General features: G+C 36.9%; 4 protein-coding genes across 5 annotated transcripts; 3 read left to right on the top strand and 1 right to left on the bottom strand.

The window, feature by feature from the left end:
• Positions 1-557: 557 nt before the first annotated feature.
• On the bottom strand, positions 558-1,289 carry CPH19 (cuticular protein hypothetical 19). Its single transcript, NM_001173287.1, has 2 exons — positions 1,226-1,289; positions 558-1,132 (listed from the first exon to the last, which is right to left on the bottom strand). The coding sequence occupies exons 1-2, from the start codon at positions 1,241-1,243 to the stop codon at positions 659-661; spliced, it is 492 nt and encodes a 163-aa protein (NP_001166758.1). The 5' UTR covers positions 1,244-1,289; the 3' UTR covers positions 558-658.
• Positions 1,290-2,144: 855 nt separating this feature from the next.
• On the top strand, positions 2,145-2,706 carry CPH18 (cuticular protein hypothetical 18). Its single transcript, NM_001173288.1, has 2 exons — positions 2,145-2,218; positions 2,302-2,706. The coding sequence occupies exons 1-2, from the start codon at positions 2,201-2,203 to the stop codon at positions 2,587-2,589; spliced, it is 306 nt and encodes a 101-aa protein (NP_001166759.1). The 5' UTR covers positions 2,145-2,200; the 3' UTR covers positions 2,590-2,706.
• A 3,121-nt stretch (positions 2,707-5,827) lies between these two features.
• LOC119629166 (uncharacterized) lies at positions 5,828-11,274 on the top strand. Its single transcript, XM_038014173.2, has one exon. The coding sequence runs from the start codon at positions 7,690-7,692 to the stop codon at positions 11,230-11,232; it is 3,543 nt and encodes a 1,180-aa protein (XP_037870101.1). The 5' UTR covers positions 5,828-7,689; the 3' UTR covers positions 11,233-11,274.
• Positions 11,275-16,091: 4,817 nt separating this feature from the next.
• On the top strand, positions 16,092-26,160 carry CPH17 (cuticular protein hypothetical 17). Of its 2 annotated transcripts, XM_062670811.1 has the most exons (5): positions 16,092-16,264; positions 16,953-17,144; positions 18,553-18,608; positions 24,927-25,103; positions 25,860-26,157. In XM_062670811.1, exons 3-5 carry the CDS (start codon positions 18,597-18,599, stop codon positions 25,971-25,973), a joined length of 303 nt encoding a protein of 100 aa, XP_062526795.1. In that variant the 5' UTR covers positions 16,092-16,264; positions 16,953-17,144; positions 18,553-18,596; the 3' UTR covers positions 25,974-26,157. The 2 variants fall into 2 exon arrangements, with proteins under 2 accessions (XP_062526795.1, NP_001166760.1); NM_001173289.1 differs by lacking the exons at positions 16,092-16,264; positions 16,953-17,144 and having other exon boundaries at positions 18,550-18,608; positions 25,860-26,160.
• Positions 26,161-26,356: the final 196 nt, after the last annotated feature.

Raw genomic sequence — 26,356 nt, forward strand, 5'->3', positions numbered from 1 at the left:
GTAAACTGTTAGGATTCAGCAACGGACCTCTTCAGATCCGATATTATATCCCACACTATATTAATGAACACAAGACGAACTCATATTCATTTTCCATTCATGAGTGTTAACAAAAGTAACAAATTAACAAAATAACCATAATCCAATGTGAAAAACATGCTTTTTGTAATTTATGTGCATTGAATTTTAATTGGTTTACCAATGAATGAGTGAGTTAAATCTACTAGAAAGTTCGACCTCACATCTCTAGCTCTATGTTTTGGTGCTTAGATTGTTGAAAAGGATGACTGCTTCGCAGCTGAAATATGGAGCATGATGGTGCTTGCCTATCTGTGCTCACACCAGGAACTACGTAAATTATGAAAGTTATCATATGAACTTTGTAGTGATCGATTTTTAATACACGACATCGGTATTTGTTCTTCGTGGATTTCGTTCGTAAATAGCTATTAAAAACGCATTTCCGCAGAAAATTTTATATCTGCCACCAGAATTTGAACATCGACACAGTTGTATTTCCTAATATGAGAAAAGCAATGAAAAGGGTAATACATAAGTACATTTGAACAAAACTTTATTTCATCAACAATACAAACTATATCAACTAATAAGTCTTTGTTTTAAGTCTTTGTAGAAAGGCCTTGTGTTCTTTTTCAATCTATCGAACAAACGCTGGTGCAAATCCATACGGGGAACGTACTAGAGGTGCTGGACCATATAGGTAGCCGGCAGCGTATGCAGCAGGAGCAGGGAGAGTGTAGGGAGCCGCTGGCAGGATTGGAGCAGCACCAGCATAGTATGGCGAAGCAGCATAGGATGCCGCTACTGGAGCAGCAAGAGGTGCCGCACCTATTGGAGCAGCAAAAGGTGCAGCGTAGGGTGCAGCTATAGGAGCAGCAAATGGAGTTGCAACAGGAGCTACGGCAGGAGCGAAGGCCGGTGCTGCTATCAAAGGACTCAATGCCCTGCTGGCGATATTAACTTGTGCAGCGTATGGAGGAATGTTCTGAGGTATAGCCTGAGCGTATCCCACGTGGGCTGGAGCAACCAGAGGAGCAGCGGCTACTGCTGGAACAGCTGCGACTGCACTCGATTCAGCTCCAATTATAAAGGCAGCAGCGATGAGTACGATCTGAAAAAACACAAAATATTGTATCACTAATAATGGCTGCAATTATAAAACCTTTTACAAACAAAAATTTACGATTCGTGTTAATTAACTTACAGATTTGAGAGAGAACATCTTGCTTGATTTGGCAGTGGACCTTTCTAAACGAAAAGAGGATGTATTGTGTGGCACCCGAAGAAAAATTTCGCCTTTTATACCTGGTTTATTGTGATTCAAATGTCGTTCGACAAAATACACTTTGACGTATTGCGGTCGTGCATTTCGGATTCTCAAAGGCGCGCGAGGTGAAATGGATCAGATTGGGAAATTTTTTTCGTGGCAGTAATCGAAATCATTTCGGCAACCACTAATTATGCAGAATGCATTTCAAACAACCACGACAACATTTTGTACAAACAATGAAAATTTTGATTCTGGGGAATTAAAATCTTTATCGTTCTAACCGAAATATGTTCATTATAAGCGTTGATTACGCTTATAATGAACATAATACCAAGCTAAAATTCATAATGAAATAGTTTACTGAAAGCTACGATCAACTTGATGATGGAAACTCTTTTTCCAAATTCAGTCAGTAATATTTCAATACTTAAGAACCCGGGTTAGTTTAGACAAATATCATTTCTCAAGTAATTTCTTATATAAAACCAGCCATCGTAATCAGAAATACATTAAAAATAGATAATAATATAATTAAACACAGAAATAAACGGTATTTATTATGGTAGAATAACAATTAGATTCATATTCTTTTACGTAAGGATTATTTTGAATCTAATATTACAATAGCGTTGTAACGTCCAGCCGCTTTTCTTTTTGTATCTATATTACATAATGTGCTGTGAAATTAGTGTGCACCAAGTCTAAATTAGAATGCTTCGTTCGTCTGTCGAGTCTAGGTCAAAAACTTCGGTGCCAACTACGGCGTCCTGTGCATTACTCGGAATCGTGTATGCGTTGCGTTGCCCAACGAATCGGCAGTCAGTATAAAACGTGACGATGCCCGGAGGACGACACAGTCCATTTGACACTACCAACAACTCACTTGTAAGCAGTCAGATAACAAGCACAATGTTCGCCAAATTTGTTGTAAGTTAGATTTTTGATTACAATACGAAGAATTTCGATCACGGATGCCTAGATTCGTTGTTAAAGGATATTTTAATTTACAGATCATTCTAACTCTTGCCGTCGCTGCCGCCAACGCGAGTGCTCCTGCTGCACTGGTCGCTCCAGCAGTAGCTCCTGCTGCGTATGTAGCGCCGTACGCCAGTTCCTACTCAGCCCACGCGGTTAACCATGCCGTTGCCACACCAGTCATAGCTCCAGCTCCTTATGTAGCAGCCCCTGCGGCTCCAGTGTTGGCTTCAGCTCCATATGTGGCCGCACCTGCTGCTCCTTTAGTCGCCCCAGCGTCTCCTTTCTTCGGCAGATACGTTTCTTCCCCTTACATCTTCTAAACAAATTTGGTGATAACATTAAATAGTGACTTGCTCAGATTATCAGGAGTTTTGGTATAAACATTTTTATATTGTCTTATTTTCATGAAAAGTTGAACCGTCATTAAATAATTTAATGCGATTTTGTCTTGTTTTATTTTATTTTATTTTTAGAACCCCTTAGCGTTAGAATAAATTAATTCGATATTCCGATAAATTGATTAATATTTTATTAAGATATTAAAAATTATTTCATTAATTTCATTCTTATACTATATCTAACTGCCAAATTCCTAAACCCCAATTCGCATTTAAATTCCACTGGTGTCAAAGATACCATAGGTCAGTCTATCATTCCCTATTGCTTTAATTATTTTTGTAATTCCAAACCCCCAAACAAGCAGTGGTGGTGAGTAAATTTCAATGCCAGCACGAGTGAGTACCTTCACTGTACTCATTTCTACCACGAAGCAATACTGTGTTCTAATTTGAAGAGTAGATAGGATAGCTGATGTAGTAATGTAAATTTCAATCCATGCTATGAATTCAGCCCAACTCCAAGGGTACCAGGATGAATATACATACATACATCCAGAAAGTCAAAAATATTTCGCCCAATTTTTTTTAATTATATTTGATTATGAAATTATATTTAGCATTCTTATCACATGTAACACATCGAGACTCCTGTTGAAACTCGAATGTACTTTTAGAGCAACTTTACATATTTTTATGGTGACAGCAAACGTTTTGAATAGGTTCAGTCTAATGGTGTTCTTTAGTAATAAAATGTAAACGGTGCAAGGTTGTGACACAGATTTGCGGTAAATATAATGAAATTGTAGACAGGTCTAGGTCGGATAATGTTAAGTTGACATACATAGCTCGTAAGAAAAACATCTTTACTCATTGTTATAGAGTGCATTTTAATTTGACGTGGTTCTAAACAATGCCTGCGTTTTGTGTACAAATTTAAGCGGCACTTTCTTAAACGTGAAATATTTAAAGATGAGTTCGTCTGTAAATGCGAATTACTTGTATGTATGCGCAGCACATCTGCATTTCCAACTAAATATCCGTCGAAAATAAAAAGATTAAGCGACGTATACAGTTACCAGAAACCCATAGACAAACACCTTGAAAACCGGCACTTATCTTAAGATACGAAATGGTACTGGTGGTCGGACCTCTTATGAGTCCGCATGGGTGGGTACCACCACCCTGCCTATTTCTGCCGTGAAGCAGTAATTCGTTTCGGTTTGGAGGGTGGGGCAGCCGTTGTAACTATCCTTGAGACCTTAGAACTTATATCTCAAGGTGGATGGCGCATTTACGTTGTAGATGCATATCGGCTCCAGTAACCACATAACACCAGGTGGGCTGTGAGCTCGTCCACCCATCTAAACAATAAAAAAAATATGGAAGTTTCCGTGGCATTTGTACAAAAACTACCCTACCTATGACTGTTGCATGGGAGGTTTAGGCATGGCAAAACGGATTGTGGAACCCACCCATGCAAGCTTGCAATCTGATGTAGCACAAATTCTTTGATCGGAACTGAAATGAAACGAGAAATGAAGGAAAAGAGATCGTTTTACCACCACCCCGCCTATTTCTGCCGTGAAGCAGTAATGCGTTTCGGTTTGAAGGGTGGGGCAGCCGTTGTAACTATACTGAGACCTTAGAACTTATATCTCAAGGTGGATGGCGCATTTACGTTTTAGATGCATATCGGCTCCAGTAACCACCTAACACCAGGTGGGCTGTGAGCTCGTCCACCCATCTAAACAATAAAAAAAAATATGGAAGTTTCCGTGGCATTTGTACAAAAACTACCCTACCTATGACTGTTGCATGGGAGGTTTAGGCATGGCAAAACGGATTGTGGAACCCACCCATGCAAGCTTGCAATCTGATGTAGCACAAATTCTTTGATCGGCACTGAAATGAAACGAGAAATGAAGGAAAAGAGATCGTTTTACCACCGCCCCGCCTATTTCTGCCATGAAGCAGTAATGCGTTTCGGTTTGAAGGGTGGGGCAGCCGTTGTAACTATACTGAGACCTTAGAACTTATATCTCAAGGTGCGTGGCGCATTAACGTTGTAGATGTCTCCAGTAACCACTTAAAATCAGGTGGGCTGTGAGCTCGTCCACCCACCTAAGCAATAAAAAAAATAATTAATAAGATTTTAACCCAGTGTCTCACGGTTTTTTTTATTGCTTAGATGGGTGAAGGAGCTCACAGCCCATCTGGTGTTAAGTGGTTGCTGGAGCCCATACACATCTACGACGTAAACGCGCCACCTACCTTGAGATATAAGTTCTAAGGTCTCAAGTACAGTTACAACGGCTCCCCACCCTTCAAACCGAAACGCATTACTGCTTCACGGCAGAAATAGGCAGGGTGGTGGTACTGTTACATATGCCCCTCAGTAATAACGTAATATAAATAATAATGCCGACTAAGGCATTCTTGAATGCATTGTCTCTATATAAAGACGATATATTGCTTAAGCGCGGCAGAACAGATTTGGCTTGAGTAGCGGAAACACACATCATTTGTACTACTTCTTTAATAAAATAAACTCCGTGCCAGTCGCCGTGTCCTTTTTTAAAAAGAGCTCCTGGACCCACCCCGTAACAGTGGTGTCAGAAGTGGGATAGTCAGTACGTTACACTGGCTATCCGGATTGTCTTGAGCTCTTGATTCTACGTTGCGCTCATTGCCGCTGCTCTCATCATCAATATCGTAAAGGAAGAAAACCTGCAAAATATCTTCAACGCCATATTCAACATCGTGAGAAAGAAAAACTTACAAAAATCTGCCACATCATACCCGCTCGTGCCGGTCAGTATTGATCGGCTGGTGTCAACCTGACAAAACACGCAAAAACCAATAAGCCTGATATCGACGTCCTGCTGGTTCCTGTGAAACAAGCCCGAAGATTCGCCCGAAGCTCCAGTACCCGTGAAAATTCAAGCCGCTGATTCGTCCCTACTGCACCAGTTCCTGCTGACTCGTTCCTGCTAAGCCGTTTGCAACGTTCCTGCTGACTCGTTCCTGCTAAGCCGTTTGCAACGTTCCTGCTGACTCGTTCCTGCTAAGCCGTTTGCAACGTTCCTGCTGACTCGTTCCTGCTAAGCCGGTTCCTGCCGTTTGCGACATTAAGACTTCCAGTATAAGCCTGCCAAACGCCTTGCTGCCATCCCATCATCCGTGCGTTCTCCGATGAAGTTAACAGCTCTGATATTCTTGCGGTGAGTGAATCATTCGTCTCGTATAACTACTACATTTTTTTAGTTGACCTTCTTTCTGCTAGTGTCTGTTTTGTTACTGTCAAAAGCGAATACTCGTAATAATGTCTACTAAAAGTGAAATAGTCTTGAGCGAACAATATCCTATTCAAGTACTATGTAATTTTATCAACCCATATAATGGAAGTCGGGAGACCCTTACGGCCTTCTTGACTAACTGCCAGGATGCGTTAGATCTTGCATCAGACAGTCAAAAAAGACTATTACTGAAATTTATAATTTCAAAGCTAGAAGGAAAAGCCAGAATAGCATGCTCAAATAAAATATTCGATAACTTCGAATCGTTGAGAGAATTTCTTCGTCAAAATTTTGGAGAAACTAAACACTACAGTCATCTATTTTTCGATTTGCAATCATGTAAACAACGTGCTGGCGAATCTGTGTCTGAATTTTCATTACGAATCGATACGTGCCTAACCGAGATGCAGACCGAAATCCATAATTCTAATACATCAAAAAAAGACCTATCAGGTCGTATTGCCATGACAGAGGACCTGGCGATACACTCTTTTATGTTCGGACTGACTCCTCGTATTGGTAACATGGTGCGATGTCATAACCCCAAAAATCTTAACGAAGCAATTAATATCGCCATTGAAGAGGAAAAAATCCAGAACTTCGTTGCTAAGTCTCATTCAACTCATCATCAACAGCCAAAATTATCATCACAAGCTAGTTCATTTAATTCAACAAAAATAGACACAAAACAAAAAATTCCACCTCAAATCGTTTGCAGTTACTGTAAAAACCCAGGTCATCACATTGCGAAATGTAAGAAACGCGAATACAATAACAACTTACGTAATAATTCGTATAATAAATATCGCCCGCTTAATCATATTCCACCTGACTCGGAATCTTCGCCTTTTAAATGTTGCGAAATCGAGAAAACCGACAGTAATTTAAACTAACGTGTCAGGTATCGCAAATGTGCCGGCGATTGCCTGCAAACCAAACAGGCACAAAATTACGTAACTCTACTAAATCGCAACAATGCAAAGAAATTATTAGGTCGTATGCACAAGCGTGCAAAACTACTTCTAGTTCGTTCACTAATTCGCCAATTAATTCGTCTTCTAATTCGTTTACTAATTCGTCTACTAATTCGTCTACTAATTCGTCTCCTAATTCGTCTACTAATTCGTCTCCTAATTCGTTCACTAATTCGTTTACTAATTCGTTTACTAATTCGTTTACTAATTCGTTTACTAATTCGTCTACTAATTCGTCTCCTAATTCGTCTACTAATCCGGTTACCAAGCCTTCTACTAAATCGTTTACAAAGTCACATGATAAGTCAACCCCGGTATCCGCTAAGCCGGATACTACTCGTAAATCAATCAGTCAACTTACCCCTCAAACGATGCCATCGGCGATATCTCAAGAATATTTGCCGACAGTGTACGATATTTCTCAGCATAAAAACACACCGTTACCTTACATACTTGTTCATACATCCCATACCACGAATCCTATTTCGTTATTAGTTGATACGGGAAGTTCAATATCTCTTATAAAAAGTACCAGTATTCCTTGTTAACCAGTTCTTGAAAATCACAAAATAAAATTCAAAGGCATCAATGACGTAAATTCACACTGTGAATCACTGGGCAAATTCCTTTTGTCAATAAAAACTAACCAATCGAATCTATCACCTTTTTATTTTCACGTAGTTAAAGATGTTAACCTGGATTACGATGGTATTATAGGATCAGATTTTTTAGACAAAAATAGTGCATTTATTAATTATTCAGAGAAATACCTGGGCATACTTAGCCCCTCTACGCAGCGTTTCAAGTTACATATGTCACAACCCTACTATATCGTTCCGCCAAGAAGCGAAATGTTTATTGAATGCGCTGTTACTAACCCGGAGTTAAAGGAAGGTTTAATTTTAAAAAACACGCATGTAGACTATCCTAGTGTGTATTTTTCTAAATGTCTAGTTAGTGTTAAACCAAATAACAAAATTAATTTGTCTGTCCTGAATACCTCTGAGTCGGAAGTAAGGTTACATGACCTATCTTTCACCCTCGAACCCGTGTCTCTGATTCTAGAAAATGACCCTCCGTCTAATACTTCCGACAGTACTCACGAGTCATGCTGTTACCAAATTAGTTTTAACTCAGTCCGGGAAAAACGAGTTCAAGATGCCATTCGTTGCGAACACTTAAATAAGGAGGAAGAAACATGTTTACGCAGTATCTGTTCCGAATTCTCAGACGTGTTTTTTCTTGAAGGCGACAGCCTCACGTGTACAAAAACTCTTGAACACGAAATACGCACTACATCTGACACACCGATCGCTGTTAAAAGTTACCGTTTCCCTGAGTGTCATAAAGAGGAAGTACATAGACAAATAAATGATATGCTACGTCAAAAAATCATTCAACCCTCTATCTCACCATGGTCAGCACCTATATGGGTAGTACCAAAAAAACAAGACTCCTCCGGTAAACCTAAGTGGCGTATTGTTATCGACTATAGGAAGTTAAATCAAGTAACAATTGGTGATGCCTATCCTATTCCGAACATCACGGATATCCTGGACCAGCTAGGCCACAGTAAATACTTTACCACTCTTGACCTCGCGTCTTCGTTTCATCAAGTCAAGGTGAAAGATACCGAAAAAACAGCATTTAGTGTGCCCTCGGGCCATTACGAGTTCACGCGTATGCCTTTTGGTCTTCGAAATGCTCCTTCCACATTTCAAAGACTCATGAATATAGTACTAAGCGGCCTTCAAGGCACTCATTGCTATACATATTTAGATGATATAGTCGCTTTCAACCACGATCTCTTGTCTCATTGTCAAAACCTCAGAAACATATTTCATAAGCTCCGTGAACACAACCTAAAATTACAACCGGACAAATGTGAGTTCTTTCGTCGAGAAGCACAGTATCTTGGACATATTATTTCAGATAAAGGAGTAATGCCTGACCCCAAGAAGGTTCTCTGTGTTACTAACTTCCCAGTTCCGAAGTCTCCACGTGATATAAAATCATTTCTAGGTTTAGTTGGTTATTATCGTCGCTTCATTGAAAATTTCTCCCATATTACTAAAGCTTTAACTAGCCTTCTAAAAAAGGACGCTACGTTTCAATGGGGTTGTGAACAACAAAAAGCCTTCGACGAACTGAAAAACAAAATAACCTCGGCTCCTATCCTTCAGTACCCTGATTTTACTAAACCCTTCGTACTAACAACAGACGCATCCAATTACGCTGTTTCTGCTATTCTTTCTCAAGGCGAAGTAGGTCAAGATCTCCCAATAGCCTTCGCATCTCGAACCCTGAACAAATCAGAAGGAAATTATTCTACAACCGAAAAAGAATGTTTAGCTATCATTTTCGGCACAAAAGTTTTCAGACCTTATCTGTATGGACACAAGTTTAAAATCGTGACCGATCATAAACCTTTGCAGTGGCTATTTAACTGCAAAGACCCCGGTTCTAAGTTAGTTAGATGGAGGTTAAAATTAGAAGAATTCGACTACGAGATTGAATACAAAAAGGGGAAGTTAAATTGTAACGCAGATTCCTTATCTCGCAACCTCGTTCATACTCTCGATGAACCAACCGTTTTACAACCACCCCCATACCTTGATGAACAGTCTCGAGTAGATGAGCCCCTTACGTTCGATGACTTGTCTCCGTTACCACCCCCCATAGACTTCAACGCCCCAGGTTCCGTCCCTTCAGAAACCCCTCTTGGACAAGAAATGCCTAGCCACCCTACTCAACCTCCTACAAAAGTCCCTTCTCCATCACTGCCCTCGCAACCGTCACCGTCAACTCCTGAAACCTATGAACAATATCTAAAAGTGTCCCGACAATCGAAAGATCCGTTTAACACAAATATTCAGGAATTTAACGACTCTCTACTTAAAGCTAAATGTAAGCTGATAGCCTACCCTACCTCAATTGACCTTGATGAGTCTGTACCATATTGTTCAGAAATCATAGAAATGTCCACAACTATGCCTGACATACGTGAAGTGGAGAGAGAACTGTACTCATTTTATTCTACCGGTAACGCCAGTCATTTATTTACACATTTGTTTGTCCGTGTTCATTTTTACGATGAGTTTACGTATAAAGATATTTTTAATGTTTTACGTTGTTACCGTGACATGATAACTACATGGTATAGCGAGGAAAAAGAATGTGCTATATCAGATTTCTCAGACCCTTACACGAAATTGTCATTTACAAAAATTTACAATATCGTTGCGTTTCTATTTCATGACACTCAAATCAAAGTAAATATTTACCATAACAATATCCAATATCCTACGCCTTCCGAAATCAAAAAAATATTAAGAGATCACCATGATTCCACGACTGCAGGTCACCCCGGAGTCGCTCGTATGTTAGGACGAATAAAAGAACTATATTGGTGGAAAAATATGCGACAAGACATAGAAAACTATGTCAAAAATTGCAAATCGTGCCAAATAAACAAACCGCTGCGCCAAGTTAATCGCTCCCCAATGATAATCACGTCTACCGCCACTAGAGCTAATGAAAAGTTATTCCTAGATTTAGTGGGGCCATTACCCGAAACACACCATAACAAATTCAAATTCATTCTTACGTTACAAGACGATCTCACTAAATATTCTCAAGCATATCCCATGGTCACATGCTCCGCCGAAGAAACAGCTCGTTCATTAGTAAAGTATATCTCCCATATCGGTATCCCTAAGATCATTATTACAGATCAAGGTGCTAACTTCTCTTCCGAAGTAATGAAGCAGTTAGAGCGTTTATTCGGAATAAAACACATTTTTGCTTCTCCATATCACCCGCAGACTTGTGGCGCCCTAGAAAGAAGTCATTCGACTCTGAAAGAATATCTTAGGTCGTATATAGTTGAAAACCAACATACATGGGACTTATATCTTAGAACAGCAATGCTAGCGTACAATTCCAATATCCACTCTACCACAGGCTTTTCACCATTAGAACTGTTATTCGGGTTTAAACCCTACATCCCTAAAAGTATAGACTCTCTCGACCTTAATACATACAGCGATTATATAAGAGCACTTAATCACCGGTTATATTACAGCCGTCAAAAAGCTTTACAAAATATAGAGTCGTCAAAAGAAAGATCAAAAAAATACTACGACTCTCACTCGAAACCGATTACCTATAATATTGGTGACATGGTCTACGTCCGTTGCCATCATAAGCAAAACAAAGCCTTATCTCCTGTATGGAAGGGTCCATACAAAATCATAAAAATAAACGGCAACCACACGGTCACCTTATTAATGAACCGTAAACACGTGCGTCACCATTATGATGAAATAAAATTAGCAAATGACGACGCACTATAGTCTTATTAAAGCTAACTCGTTTAAATAATCCCTTTATTTTCGAACATACTTAATTCTTTTACTCAAAAAGAAAAAAATTATATTATAATTATAATAATAATCTTACACTGAATAACTATTTGAAACTTTTACTATTTTATATGTTTACTATTTTACAATATTTGATTTATTGGTGATAATAAACGAATGCTTACTTATTACTATTTCTGTTCCCTTTCAGGCCCATCTTAGTGCTATGTACAAGTCATCAAATCATAACCCAGATAACAGATAGTCCCGGTCTATACTACGATAGACTATCTGACGTCAAATTTACTAATGATAACTGGAATGTTGTAACTTATTTAAATACTAATAACATACAGTCTCATCTTGATAAAGTAGATCAATTATTTGAAAAAGTAAACTCTTTCTGTAAGGACTTCGAGTCCTCCAAAATACAGTTCGATTGCATGAACGCCATTTCGTCATTACAAAGTCAACACGATAATAACATCAAAAAGTTTGCATCTGTATCCTATCTTACTAGTAGTCGACAAAGTAGATCAAAACGTGGGCTACTCGACTTTGGTGGCTCTGTTCTTAAAACATTCTTTGGCACTCTAGATTCCAACGACGGTGTCAAGTTCTCTGATGCTATCGACCAAGTACAGTCAGACGAAAAAGCTTTAGCGCATCTTATGCGTGATAATATACATGTGATAAAATCTACAATTTCCACATTTAATAATTCAATGTTAAAATTCAGTGAAAACGAGAAACGTCTAAATAAAAATCTAGAAATCATAAATTCGGCATTCGAATATATTATAAATTCTAACGATAAATTACAAATAAAAACAAAATTTAATTCTTTATTCCAGTCCTTAGAAAGTATAATCATTGCATTGTCTTTCGATATCGAAGACATAAACAACGCTATTTTATTTAGTAAAATGAATATTTTGCACCCGACTGTACTCAGCCCATATCAATTATATGTCGAGTTGGAGAAACATATAAATGACTTACCTAAGCATTGCGAACTTCCTATATCAATATCTTTACAGAACATTCACGAAGTTATCGATATTTCTAAACTAGTATGCTACTATCATAATAATCGTATTATCACTATAATTAAGATACCCCTCGTGTTACCTCAAGTCTATAACCTTTACCATATTGTTCCTATGCCAGTTCCTTATGACTTAACAAAACCAGACACTTATGCACTTATAGCACCAAACAAGCCATACATGGCATTAACAACAGATCGTATGCTTTACTCACTGTTAGAAGACTTAGACAAGTGCAAATTCGTGAGTGAAAAGTGTTATATTTGTGAATTGGGTAATGTGTATTCGACGCTTGCGAACCCAACGTGTGAGACAGTTATCTTAACCGAAGTTGTCAATAAAGTTCCAAGTTCATGTTCGGTAAAACTCTTAAGGGGTCACGTAGATTCCTTCTTTAAACTTAATAAAAATAGATGGATATTTGTTCAATCTGAGCCTGGAAAATTACATGTAACTTGTTCTAGTAATAGTCTCAACTATGATTATGTTTTGTTAGGAACAGGAATAATGTCCCTGTTTAAAGACTGTAAAGCTTTCTTCAAAACATTACAATTTTCGTCTAGTGAAACATTTATTTCTAATGTAACAACTCAAGTAGCTAACTTCAACATTTTGGAAGATGATTGTTGCGAACGTACAAAACTAAATAAAACTTTAGCTAGACTTCCCTTGTTAAAATTAAATAATCTTAATAATTTAGACTCATTGTTACATTTTTTTTTTTTTTTTTTTTTTTTTTTTTTTTTTTTTATTGCCCTTGTAGGCAGACGAGCATACGGCCCACCTGATGGTGAGTGGTTACCGTCGCCCATGGACTTCAGCAATGCCAGGGGCAGAGCCAAGCCGCTGCCTACCGCTTAAATGCAGTATTCATCTAGATACTCTAGAAAAAGAATTAAATCATTTGGAAAGTCCTTCGCACTTTCAAAAATATGCTGTTCATTATATGTCTATAAGTTATTCTCTTACTGTTCTGTTTTTCTTGTACCTTATATTTAGATTTCGTAGATGGTTTTGTTCAAGTAAACATAATTCTCATTGTTGTATACAAATCTTTAATCAATGCAACAAAGATCGTAAAAACGATCATAATAATGTTACACAAACTGTGCAAATAAATAGTGAAAAAGATTATTCATGTCCTAGGCCTTTTAGGAGAAATCTTATGTTGTCAAATTCGTCTAATAATGTCGTCGTCGAGTAATGTTATAATAAATTATATTATTTTAAATAAATAAATTGTATAAGTTTAATTAATAATTATAATTAAGACCTTTAATAATTATAGATTTACTTACTATATCCTGTTTTCGTATTTTACTTAATAATTACTTAAGTGTTTTTGATATTGTACTTAACGTTTATTTCTTTAAGATATAGTTACTATTTTATTTTGAGTACTTACTTGTTTTATCCTGTATCGTATGTTTTAGTTTTCCTATTTTGTTATCCAAAACAAAAGCCAAATTCTATACTTACCGCTCTATTTCAACGTCAACGTCCGTGACCATTCATCGGTGACGATGAATCTTAAGGAGGGGGATGTTACATAAATAATAATAATATAAATAATAATGCCGACTAAGGCATTCTTGAATGCATTGTCTCTATATAAAGACGATATATTGCTTAAGCGCGGCAGAACAGATTTGGCTTGAGTAGCGGAAACACACATCATTTGTACTACTTCTTTAATAAAATAAACTCCGTGCCAGTCGCCGTGTCCTTTTTTAAAAAGAGCTCCTGGACCCACCCCGTAACAGTACCTACCCGCCCGGACTCACAAGAGATCCTACTACCAGTAATTCTGCAAATTATAATTTTACGGGTTTGATTTTTATTACACGATGTTATTCCTTCACCGTGGAAGTCAATCGTGAACATTTGTCGAGTACGTATTTCATTAGAAAAATTGGTACCCGCCTGAGATTCGAACACAATTCGATACAAAATTAACTCACAAATCTTTCTTTTAATCAAACAAATCAAAGTACTATTTATAGGGCTATTACAGACCGGACTTGTGCTACGAGTATATGATTTATCTAATAGTTACACTAGCTAGTTATCTGGTAGTCTAGATCTCGTAATTAACTGTCTCTATACCTATACGAAATGATAACGAGTCCGTTCATTATGCGAGGCACAATAGTGTCATTGAAAACGCCCAGACAAGCTTCACGTCAACCTTAATATGTACAAACGACTGATTTTCGTGTACATATAAATGAGTACTAGAGGTCCGCAGTAGTCGAAATTCGACTATAATTAATTGGAATTGTGAGTTTGTACACTATTATGATTGTATTTTTATACTTCTATAATCACAAATTTCGCCATTGCTACACTATAAAAAAATATTAATAAAGACAAACAATATTTAAATCTATTCTCAATTTGACAACAGACGTCAAGAACAAAAGTTTGACAATAAATAGTATGCATGCGTGTGTGCGTCAAATACATGGTATGTAGTGTGTGTAATGTTTTCTTTATTGATTTAATTTATCTTTTATGCATTATTTAAAAAAAAAATTAGCATTGTGCACTTCTTCTCTATATTCTCTATAAGTGTGGAAAATTTCATACTCCTCCGTCCTGGAAATTTTCGTAAAAAGGGATACAAAGTATTCGCTTCACGTATTAATATATAGATGAAACAGCTGGCGAGTAATAATTCAGTCGATGATATTAGCAACAAACAAATTTGATCCGGGAACAACTTTTTGCACGATTTATGTAAATTTATTCAAATGCAGAACATGTTAGAATAACGAATATAGCTACAACACTTTCGTAAATTAAGCGGAGGTTTCAATAAAAAATGGTTCCTTAACGCCGTTTTTATCGTGACGAATAATGTTGTATATAGTAGCAATTTTTATAGTTTGCAAAAACCAAAATTGACATTTTGAAATCATAAACTAGCAACGATTAATTTAAAAAATACAAAATTAGACTGTTATAATAAAGGTCCCTTTGTATGTTATCGACCGATATACAAGGTGTCTATCGTCACAATCGAATACAATGGAATATAAATTAATATCAAGAGATGAGCGGTACCATGGTATCTTGTCTTAAGGTAGAAAACTAGATAGGCTTTGAGCTCGTCCATCAAAAACCCTTCATCTCCTTTTTAGAATCGGGCTGCTCCCCACGAGCAGAATTCATCCATACTATCTGGAATTACTACGTGCATCCACAGTTTGTTTCCGAAGATCTTCTTTGGCACGTATTGTTTAGCTTTAGAGTCCGCTTTACCACCTATCTTAAACATCAGCCCACTGAATTTCTCGCTGGATCTTCTCAGCGGATCGCGATTCCGATCCGGTAGTAGATCCATTCGCGAAGCAGCTGCCCTTGAGTTGTTACGTCTCTTTTGGAGGTGCTCGCGCAGCTGTTAGCAAATTCCTTCCCCCTCCTGGCTGAGCCTTTTCTCGCCCACCTGCTCTGGTGGAACTGAAGAGGCCTCCGGGCCACTATTACTCCCTCAAACATAAAAAAACCGATTACCACATTGTTCCGAGTTGTCCCCCTGCATTGCTGATTTTCATGAGCGATGATGACTACTTACTATCACGTGAATGGTGGGCCGTACAAAGTAAAAAAGTATTCTCTCACAAACTTCGAATTATTCCAATTCAATTTATACAGAATTTGAAAATTTGTATAGGAAAAAAATTATACAGCAGAATACGATCAAAGAATACAGTTTAGTCATATAGTATAATATTAACCTTATTTAATTTTCTAGAACACACTAGTAGCATTGAAATAGATATAATTGTAACCGGTTGCAGTCGACCAAATTTCTGAGTGACTATAGTACGGTTACTCACATAATCACTATAATAATGATTCAAATTGAAAGAAAAAATGCATTTTCGCGATAGTCGGTAAATTCAGCAAAAGTCACTTTTTAAATATTAAAAGTGGTACTTAAAATTCAATCACATCAGTTGCAGCAAAAAGTAAATTAAAATTCACAATATCTATCTTTAACTATGCTTGGCTTTAATGTCTCGAATTTATTTAAATTATTCAAATTACTTACATGATTACTAACTCACTTAAACATTGTATTTTTTGCAGTCGTAACAATATTAGATCAAATACGTTACTTAAGTTAATTGCTTTAAAATACCAATAAACTATAAACTGGTCTTTAAAAATATTTGTATGTAGTATAGTTTTACTAATCGCAGTACTTATTGCACCGTACCATACAATTAAAAGATTTAAAGCGATAAGTTCTAATGGCAATGATGTAATTGTAAATAACATTTGCTTCATAACGTTATTGTACTACATTGAACCTATCTAACATTAGATCCTGACTATCTCGCCTACGCGTATTTAGCAAGAACTAGCCGAATGTCCAAAATGTACTTTCGTAAGATTTCGTTGCTAATACGTTTATTATTCCAGACGGTACTTAGCTGTTATTGCGGTTTCTAGGCAACGAAAACCGGTGACGGGTGTCTCGCCAGGACGAAAACTGTATCCGTTTTGCTGTCACTCCTCTTAAAATTTGCTGTTAAATATAAATAATTTTATTGATGGCCCACTATTAGCTCACAAATTTAGAACCATAACTCAATCTAATTCTGCCACAAAGAAATGACACCTTTCACTCCACAAGCAGATTTTTTTCCACAGGAGAAAATCACCGGATCCCCACCCGCACGGCAGGTGGGGTATGTGGGAGTCGAACCTCACTAAAAACTCCTGCCGCTCACAGCCGGCGCCCTACCCCGACCTATCGGGAACCCAGTCGGAGCTATTGAGACGGCGGGACAGGATTCACTCAAAGCATATTACATCGGTTCTACAAGCAGATAAGCTGTTTTTGTAAATTCAACACTAAAACTTGAACTTTTGCCTGAAGTTGGATGACGCATACACATCGCTGTGTCTATAGGATCCGAAACCGCTTAAGATCAGATAGGCCGTGAGCAGTTCTACCCCATTTTTATTAGCCTAGAATGGCCTAGATGGACAAACAAGTTCACTGTTCACTTGCTGTTAATTGGTAATTGGAACTTTGAAGCGAAAAGCATGACGGTATAAAGCATAAGTAGGATGATGAGCGCGGGCTCATACACGATTCTTTTTCTATACTAATATATAAATCTACAGTGGTTTTCACGGATGTTCCATTACAACTACTGAACCATGCATCCGATTGACTAGAAACTTGTTATCCATGTAGAAAATACATGTACTTAATGGATAGACTAATATTTATATGTGTGTTGGACTCCCTACATCAGTTGTGGGGACGTTAATGAGAATCTTTGTGGGGGTGAGAAATAATAATCTTAACTTTAAATGGCCAGCGAAGCGGACGGGTACAGCTAGTATATTTATATATTTGTTTAGAAAATTTTATATCTGACAATTGGAATTTGAATACTCGACGCAGTGCCTCGATACAAATATACCAAATGTCATTTCCTTGTGGGCAGCATCTGTATACTATTTTATACTAAACAAAATTTTAATAAGTAACACTAACAAGGAACTACTGCCCATTGTACATAATGTGTGTTACTAAATGTCGTCTATCGTTTATACACGATGCCCTTTTTTGTACGTACAATGTACATATTAATTTAAGTTTGCTTCCTACTCTTATTACGAATACATTAACTATTAGCAATGATATTAATTATAAAATTTGTACGTCATGTTTTTCCTTGATATTTTACAAGCTTATTTGATGCTGAATGATGCTGAATAAGTTAAATGCCTCAGAAATCTATCATGCCAATTTGTGTGAAAAACTAGTATGAAATTTTCTTTTATGCATTACTGTCACTACTATTATAAACTCGGCAATTTTTTTTTCAAATTACTTTCGGCTTTTTTCGTGCCATTAGTTTTTTAGTTTTTTTTAGGTAAATTTTTCTTATTAGCTTTCAAGATCAAATAACGTGCCCAAGATATATTGTAATACAAATATTGATTGCCTGTTTTACATTGTCAATAACACATCCGTGAAGATCTTATTCTATAGTTGTTTTACAGTAAATTTAAGGAATACGCTCACCTAATTCTTCTACTAAATCGGTTGTATTGTTAGAAATAAGCATTTAAAAATTATCTATCTAATTTTGTATCCAACAGTACAGCCCACATACTGAGACCTATTACTAATGACCTAGGCTTGCTAGGTCCGAGATACAGATTTGGTCCACCATGTGTCTCAGCACTATATAAGGCTAGATTAACAAGCCCTTAGCACATTCGTTCACAGATCTCTCTTGAAACCTACGAGTCAACTCTGACCCGCCTACCAACATGTATAAGCTGGTGAGTTGAAGTATCGCATTTCAACTTTATTCATACGAACCAAACTAAAAAACATTTTGATTTCCAATATTTGTGTGGCCAGTATCAACCAAATATATATCACTTGGAGTACTCTGAAAATTTTATATAGTTCAGAGCACTTTGAGAAATATACTTAATCTAAATCCTGAATTTGGACGTACGTATCTTTCTCACTCTGTTTTTTTTAATGCAGACTATATTTAGGGTATGTACACTTGCAAAGCGCCCTTCGAGGTATCCATGAAGATCACCACGAAATCATAAATTAATGGCTATTTTCTTTTTTCAATTTCTCTGCTATCGAACTTTTTTACATTAATATAATATAAAATAAAAAATTTAAGCAATGCTAATACCGTCGATGCTTAAAAGTTTATTTAAAACCAAAACTTATCAAAGAAAGATTTAGCTTTAAAAAAAAAAATTGTGCTCCGCGATCTATTTTTATAACTGTTCAACTACATTATTGAAAGATAAATATCAAACGCACTGTGACTCGTTCGGAACTAGACTTGTCCCTGTTTTTACTTTTCTGTTAGTGACATCATAAAAAAAACCTGCTAATTTCCATCTATATAATGTAGTTGTGAGTTGCACTGCGTATATCATATCTATATTTGTTATGTACAATGAAATAAAAATAAATCAATTTGATAGATACTTTTGCTTACGACGTAAACAAATCAAATATCAACCACATTTCAAATAATTATTCTGCCATATTATTAAGATAATTTCGCTACTTACAAGGCAATTCAATGGCTCGTAAACAAATCTATATTTAAGAAGGTACTTAATGAATCACTGCGACCATTTTAGGGTTCCATAACAAAATGATAATAATCGAGCCCTTATTTTCTTTCCTTATTTTCTTCAATTCTGTCGGTCTGTCCGCTTATCTTTCATTTATTCGCATACTAAGTGCATTAGATAGGTTTAAATGCTACATAGATCCTATCTATGAAATTTGTATCAGTTTTCAAAGAGTTTCACGTAGCTAAAAGATTAAAAATCCACTGTGTTTGAGTCTATGAGGTGTCTTCAAGGCTTTTTTTACTGAAATCAATAGCTATCACTGACTAGATGCTAATTTTTTTCAATGTCGCTATAGATCATTACGGCCTACAGAGAAATGTCAGGGAAACAGCCACGCCTATCTATAGACTAATTATTAAACAGGGAAGAAAATTATTAAAAAAAAGATGTGGTGTTGTGGGACACCAGATAGGAACGAAGTACCTTCGACTAATGTAGAATCGATACAATTTGCAAAAAAAATCGTGCTCAATTTTATGTAGGTTTTCTTGATTTTTCTCTTAAATTTTGCTGATTAGTTTTTATTTAAGTACAGGAAAGTATTTAGGAAATTCAGTATTTTAGGAAATAATAAATAAATTACGTAAAATAAAAAAAAATCGTAATTCAAATTATCAATTAAAATAACAAAATATGTGTCTTTATTTTTGTTTGACAACATAAAATTACATAGAAATAGAAATAATTACGAAATAGAGAGAGAAGGGATGAGAGAACGAAAAGAAAGAAGGAGAAAGAGAAAGGTATTATACACTACTCGCTTGTGTATACGACTGTCGCACCTGCGCACGTCTCATTTAACGGTTTTATTCCACGGTCTTTTTCTTACGGTTTTACTATCACATTTTTTTCAGTTCGGTCGCGGAGCAAAATCCCTATCTCCTCCAAGCCTGCCGTAAGGAACTTCGTTCCAAAAATGCTATTGAATGTTCAAGCAAAAGATTTTTGTAACTAAGCAAACTACGTTCTCGGTTATAAATTTTAGCATTAACTTTTAACACTGAGCGTTTATGCCGTATACGAAACCCTTTATTGAACGTAGCCAAAACACTCGTAGCCATTTTTTTTAGATTCAGTTACATTTTTTTTGTTTTGCGATTGACATTCTCCTTTGTGGCAACGACCCTTCGAGGCTGGGCACTAGTTACCATCCGGTATACGATAAGTTACGCTTTTTTATTGCTCACTGTTAAACGCTCGCTGTTTTGTTAACGACAAAAAATGAATAACGCGCGCAAAACGAATAACATTAATGCATAAAGAAACCCGAAACTTAACCAGTGGAACTTACATTGTAGTAGTATATGAGTCGTCTATTATCAAAGGTGGCAATCTGTGCATTTGGACAAAAAAATGTTATTGATATGTCAATACAGATTGATTTGAATAAAAATCGTCTCCTTCAAAGAATACGGTTCAAAACCTGCATTAAATAAAGGTTATTATACCTGTTATTTATCTAAGATGTCGTTCAGAAGAGTTTTGTGACTGCCAATGGAATACAAAGTCAATAATTCGTTTTTCTGATTTACCAATAATTGTCCAAAAGTCACATTGCCGGCTTTGATAATAGTCGACTCATATCTAGTCACTGTACTTTTACCGGTGGTAGAGCATCTTGTGAGTTTCGATTTGAAGAGTGGGGCAGCCGTTGTAATGTCAAAACTGAGACTTAGAACTCATGTTTCAAGGAGGATGTCGGCTTTAACTTGGTTGATAGTGTCATGCAATTACCGGGTTCCAGTGACCACTCAAAAACAGGTGGGCCGTGAGCAATAAAAAAGATAATATTGAGATGATACAAGTGCGAATCTAACCTCCTCACGCTACTATGGCAGGATCTCCAGCAAACGCCCAGCAGCGGTAGTAAGGTAAAAGGTGATAGGTAGCGCCTGTTTTTCGCGAGAAAACTTATTACGTTCCGATTTTGGAGAACGCGATACGCGTCTTAGTTTTAATGTATCCATCATGTGAATTAAAAAAAATAATACTGAAGTTGTTCTTACAGCCTAATAAGTAAAAGATGCAACTATGTAAGTCTTCAAATGCTGAAGTAGACTTTCCTTGGACTAATATATATAAATACTTTATATATTCACGAACTTTTTCCACGTTCAGTTCTAGGTGCATCGTCGTGTAATAAAGACTAGAGGCCCCGCAGTAGTCGAAATTCGACTATAATTAATTGGTATTGAAGTTTGTACACTATTATGATTGTATTTTATACTTCTATAATCACAATTTCGCCAAGGCTACACTATAAAAATATATTAATAAAGACAAACAATATTTAATACAATATTTAATCTATTCTCAATTTGACCACAGACGTCAAGAACAAAAGTTTCACAATAAAAAGTATGCATGCGCGTGTGTGAAATACATGGTATGTAGTGTGTGTAATGTTTTCTTTATTGAATTAATGTATCTTTTATGCATTATTTAAAAAAAATATTAGCATTGTGCACTTCTTCCCTATATTCTCTATAAGTGTGGAAAATTTCATACTCCTCCGTCCGCGCAATTTTCGTATAAAGGGATACAAAGTTTTTGCTTCACGTATTAATATATAGATACACATCTGCATAGTTTTCGGGTAAATGACTGTCATGCCTATGGACATCGGTAACTGTTTAATAATAGGGGATCATAAGTTAGCCTATCGCCTTTAAAAAAAGTATGTAAGTACTAAAAAAAGGCAATGTAAATTGTTTATTATCATTTCAAAATAACTAAGAATCTTGTTACTATTGCTGTTTCCAAGTTCACAATACCCGACCATTTCTGGTAAGTTTATTTATTACGAAAATTACAAGCAATTTCGCCTTTAAGCTGTTGGAATAAAGTTTAGTATCGCTTTACGATCTACAATATCAGTGGGTTGAGCCATTGAAAGACTTATATTTGTATAAGACATAAAATACAATGTTGAGAGTTTTATGTAGGGTTGTTGAACGCTTGCTATTTTAAAAATACGTAAAGGCTTCGTCAAACAGAGCGCGTAATTAGCGCGCGTCAGAGCGCTAAACTGACGCCGCGCTATGACGCCGAGATGTGTTGTACTACTATGGTAACATACCGTCAAACAGAGCCCCAGCGCTATAAGTACGCAGCGCTCTGTCGCGGCGTTAGCACGCTTTGACGTCAAGCGTTGTAATCTTTTACAAATTTTATTTTAGCGTCCGAGTGAATGTGTATTAAAATACTAGATAATGCCCGAAAAAATGATATAAATAGTTAGAAAATACCCATGCTTATACAATGCCACATCTGAATCACTCGATTTCTTAATACTTTTAAATTTTCACACTGCTATCGAAAGGCACTATGACTTGGCGAATGCGTTGCGTCAAGGAGCGTTAGACTCATCTAGTCAATTTGAAGACCGCGACGTTAAGTACGCGGCGCTAAGTACGCGTTCTGTTTGACGGAGGCTTAATTGTGTCAAGCTCTCGTCTCTATTCTCTCTCGTCTCAATTTCATTATTTGAAGTACGACATAAAGTATATTTATAACGGTGGTAGGACGTCTTATGAACCAGCACAGGTAGGTACCACCACCCTGTCTAACTTTGTACTTTAAAATGTGTACTTCAAAAGAAAAACTGAGATTTAGAACTCATGTCTCAAGGTGGGCGGCGGCATTTGCGTTGTTGATGTGTATGAGCTCCGATGACCACTTATCACCAGGTGGGCCGTGAGCTGCTCCACTCATATAACCAATTAAAGAAAACTTTGACATTTCTGATATTAAGGATCGTACAACAATTTTATATACATAATCGACGCTTGAAAGGCAAACATGACTAACGACAACGCAAACACGACAATAACTGCTTTGTACATAAATGAAAGGCAATAACCATATTCGATGCGCAAAAAAAATATATTTCTAGGTCTATTAAAATCATTTCAATCCTACAGCTACTAGCTAGATTCTACTACAACTAGATTCGTTAAAATATTTTTTTTGTTTTCAGGTATTTCAACTTTAAATTAGTCTACTGTAAAGTTCACGCATTGTCGCTTAGTCACGTTTGCCTTTCAAGCGTCGAATTATTCATACTTCCACTGTCCCTATGTGTGCTGTTAGGCGGACCCTAAACTCATATTCTCAAATACAGCACTAAATAAATATATTTACAACTAGTCGCACTTTAATACTAAGACCGGTCTTTCAGAAACTGCGTTGGTGTTAAGTACTTGACATAGATTTTAAATGGAGCGCAGATACCCTAACGATTTGCGATTTGCTTATCATAGTAAGTTCCCTACAGCAAAAAGGCGAACATACTTTATTGAAAAATATCTTTCACACGGGTTCGTCTGTAATTATTTTGTCTTTTTCTTAGGGTCTCTCGATCTTTAGACATTAATAAAATTGTTACTAGTATTCGCTGAACGATCGAAATTCGACCTTAATCACTTATGCCTGAACATTCAAATTGACTTTAGGTACATATTACATTTTTAAATTGTACTAAAGTCCCTCTATTGTTACCACGGAATAGATAAATATTGTTACTAAACGAACAACCAAAAAAAATGTTTGAAAAGGATAATTTTGTGTGTATATTTGTTTTGTCTTCGTCTATTTTTATATACATAATAAAGCGAACGTTAATCTATATTGTTATGTAATAATGTGAGATTTGTTCTATGACAATTATTAATTCATTTATCTTTGAAATTTAATTAATTATAATTTTATTCGCGGTAAAGACAATTTTATACAGGTTCATGTTCTATTAATTACAGTATTTAAATTCGTCGATATTTTATTCATAACCTTATAATAATGTGAATACTACTTATTTTCTCTTGTATATATACACTGTCTATACTACATTCATATACAATGAAGTGATGTGGTAAAATACTTTGTTTAATACTAAATTAAATTATGCTACATTAAAATATGCCAAAGTAGAGAAGTAAAATCCCCCAATGAAAGTAAAGGGGCGACCTGAGAGAGTTGAGGCCGCGCGGCGAGCTACCAGCACTCTAGCGCGCTTCCAAGGAGAAATAAAGGACAATCGGTTGGCAGTGCATCGCACCCCGACCTGATAGGCTGGTTCTCGTCCGGCGGGGTATCCGGGACACCAGTGGCACCGTCTGGGTGGCCTGACAGGTTGAGGTACTGAGACGACCGACGTTTCAGAACCTTCGTTCTTCGACTCGAAATTTCCGTCGAGCCGGGCGTCCTTGGGGTGAGCTGGCCGTCTGGTTGTAGTGTTGACCGCGGTAGCTCCCTTACTTCATCGAGGTTCTGACCACGTAGGGGATCGGACGCTTGGGCGAAGAGTACAGGGGAGTCATTTAGTCGGTAGGGTCCTAAAACATCCTTGGGCCCGCAGTTTGCGGTCGGGGACCAGTCCTACATACCCCGCGAGCCTACGCCAACCCGTACACAAAAAAAAGGAAGAATATAGGTAACTAAAATTGACTCGTATTGATTATGACCATCATAATACTTTTTAAGGTTGTATTCGCCGCTTTCCTGGCCGTCGCCTCGGCTGCTCCAGGACCATATGGTGTGCCTATTGCAGCGCCCATCGCCGCACCTTGGGGCCATGGTATCGTCAGCGCCCCACTGGTGAGCGCTGGAGTAGTAAAAACTGCTGTGCCGGTCGCCACTTCTTACGCAAACACCGTTAGGGTAAGACGTAACTCGTTTATTAATGACACAAATTGTTTATTAACAATTGAAATAAACATATATTATTATTAAAAAAATAAACAAATGTCATTTATAGCTAAGATAAAAAAGTACAGGATACTACTGTCAGTTACGCCTAATTACCTACTATATTTTTCGGTTTTTGTCAAACAATCTTGTGTTCTTTTGGTTCTCATGAAAATACTGCTAGATACTACTAATACTGGGCTGGCGCTATGGCCCTGAAGTGGGTCTTGGCCTCCGACTGTAAGCTTTGCCATTCATAATTCATAATTCAATATCATCATACTAAAATATTTCAAACTAGCTGACCCAGCAGACTTCGTAGTGCCTCAATCGATAAATAAAACAGCAACCTTTGTGTAAAATAAACTTAAAACAAACAAAAGGAATCCTTTCGACGTGGGACAAAAGAAAAACAATATTGTTATTTTCATTTAATTCCGAGCATTTTCATATTTATCTACCTTTTAAACCTTCTCTGGACTTCCACAATTAATTCAAGACCAAAATTAGCCAAATCGGTCCAGCCATTCTCGAGTTTTAGCGAGACTAACGAACAGCAATTCATTTTTATATATAGAGATTACATATTGTGTGATGTAAAGTGCAATAAGACGTATGTATTTACAAACTTTCAAATGGAAACACACGACTGCATCGTGGCAGGATAGGCGGGACCTTTGTACCAATGCACTGTGATTTCAACGTGCCCTATCATTCTTTTATTAACAGATCGCATCCCCCGCTGTGGTAGCTGCTCACGCACCGATTGTCGCCGCACACGCTCCCATCGTGGCTGCACACGCTCCCATCGTGGCTGCACCCGCCTATGCCCACGGCTGGTAAACCAGTAACAATCCGAACAACAACTAAACTTGTTATAAAACGCATCAAACCATTAAAGTGCAACAGCCAACTTACTATTTATTTAGGCCTAAGAAAATTTGGAATGTCATATTGGAAAAACTTAGCTTGTAACAAGTTAGATTGTTGTGCCATTGTGTTTGTGTAATAAAACATACTTCGATAATTATGTTTTATTTTCTTGTTTAGTTGACTTTATTTTCTTTACTCAACATACATACCATAGAAAACTATAACCCATAAAAACGCAATAGATTGTTTTTAAATGATTATCATTCGTTTTTTGTCTATATTTAATCGCCAGTATATAGTTTTGTAGATGCAAAAACTCTGACCACATTCTTCACATCATTCATCATCATTAT

The sequence above is a fragment of the Bombyx mori genome, chromosome 11 (genome assembly GCF_030269925.1).
Source record: "Bombyx mori chromosome 11, ASM3026992v2".
In the NCBI taxonomy this organism is placed as follows: domain Eukaryota; kingdom Metazoa; phylum Arthropoda; class Insecta; order Lepidoptera; family Bombycidae; genus Bombyx; species Bombyx mori.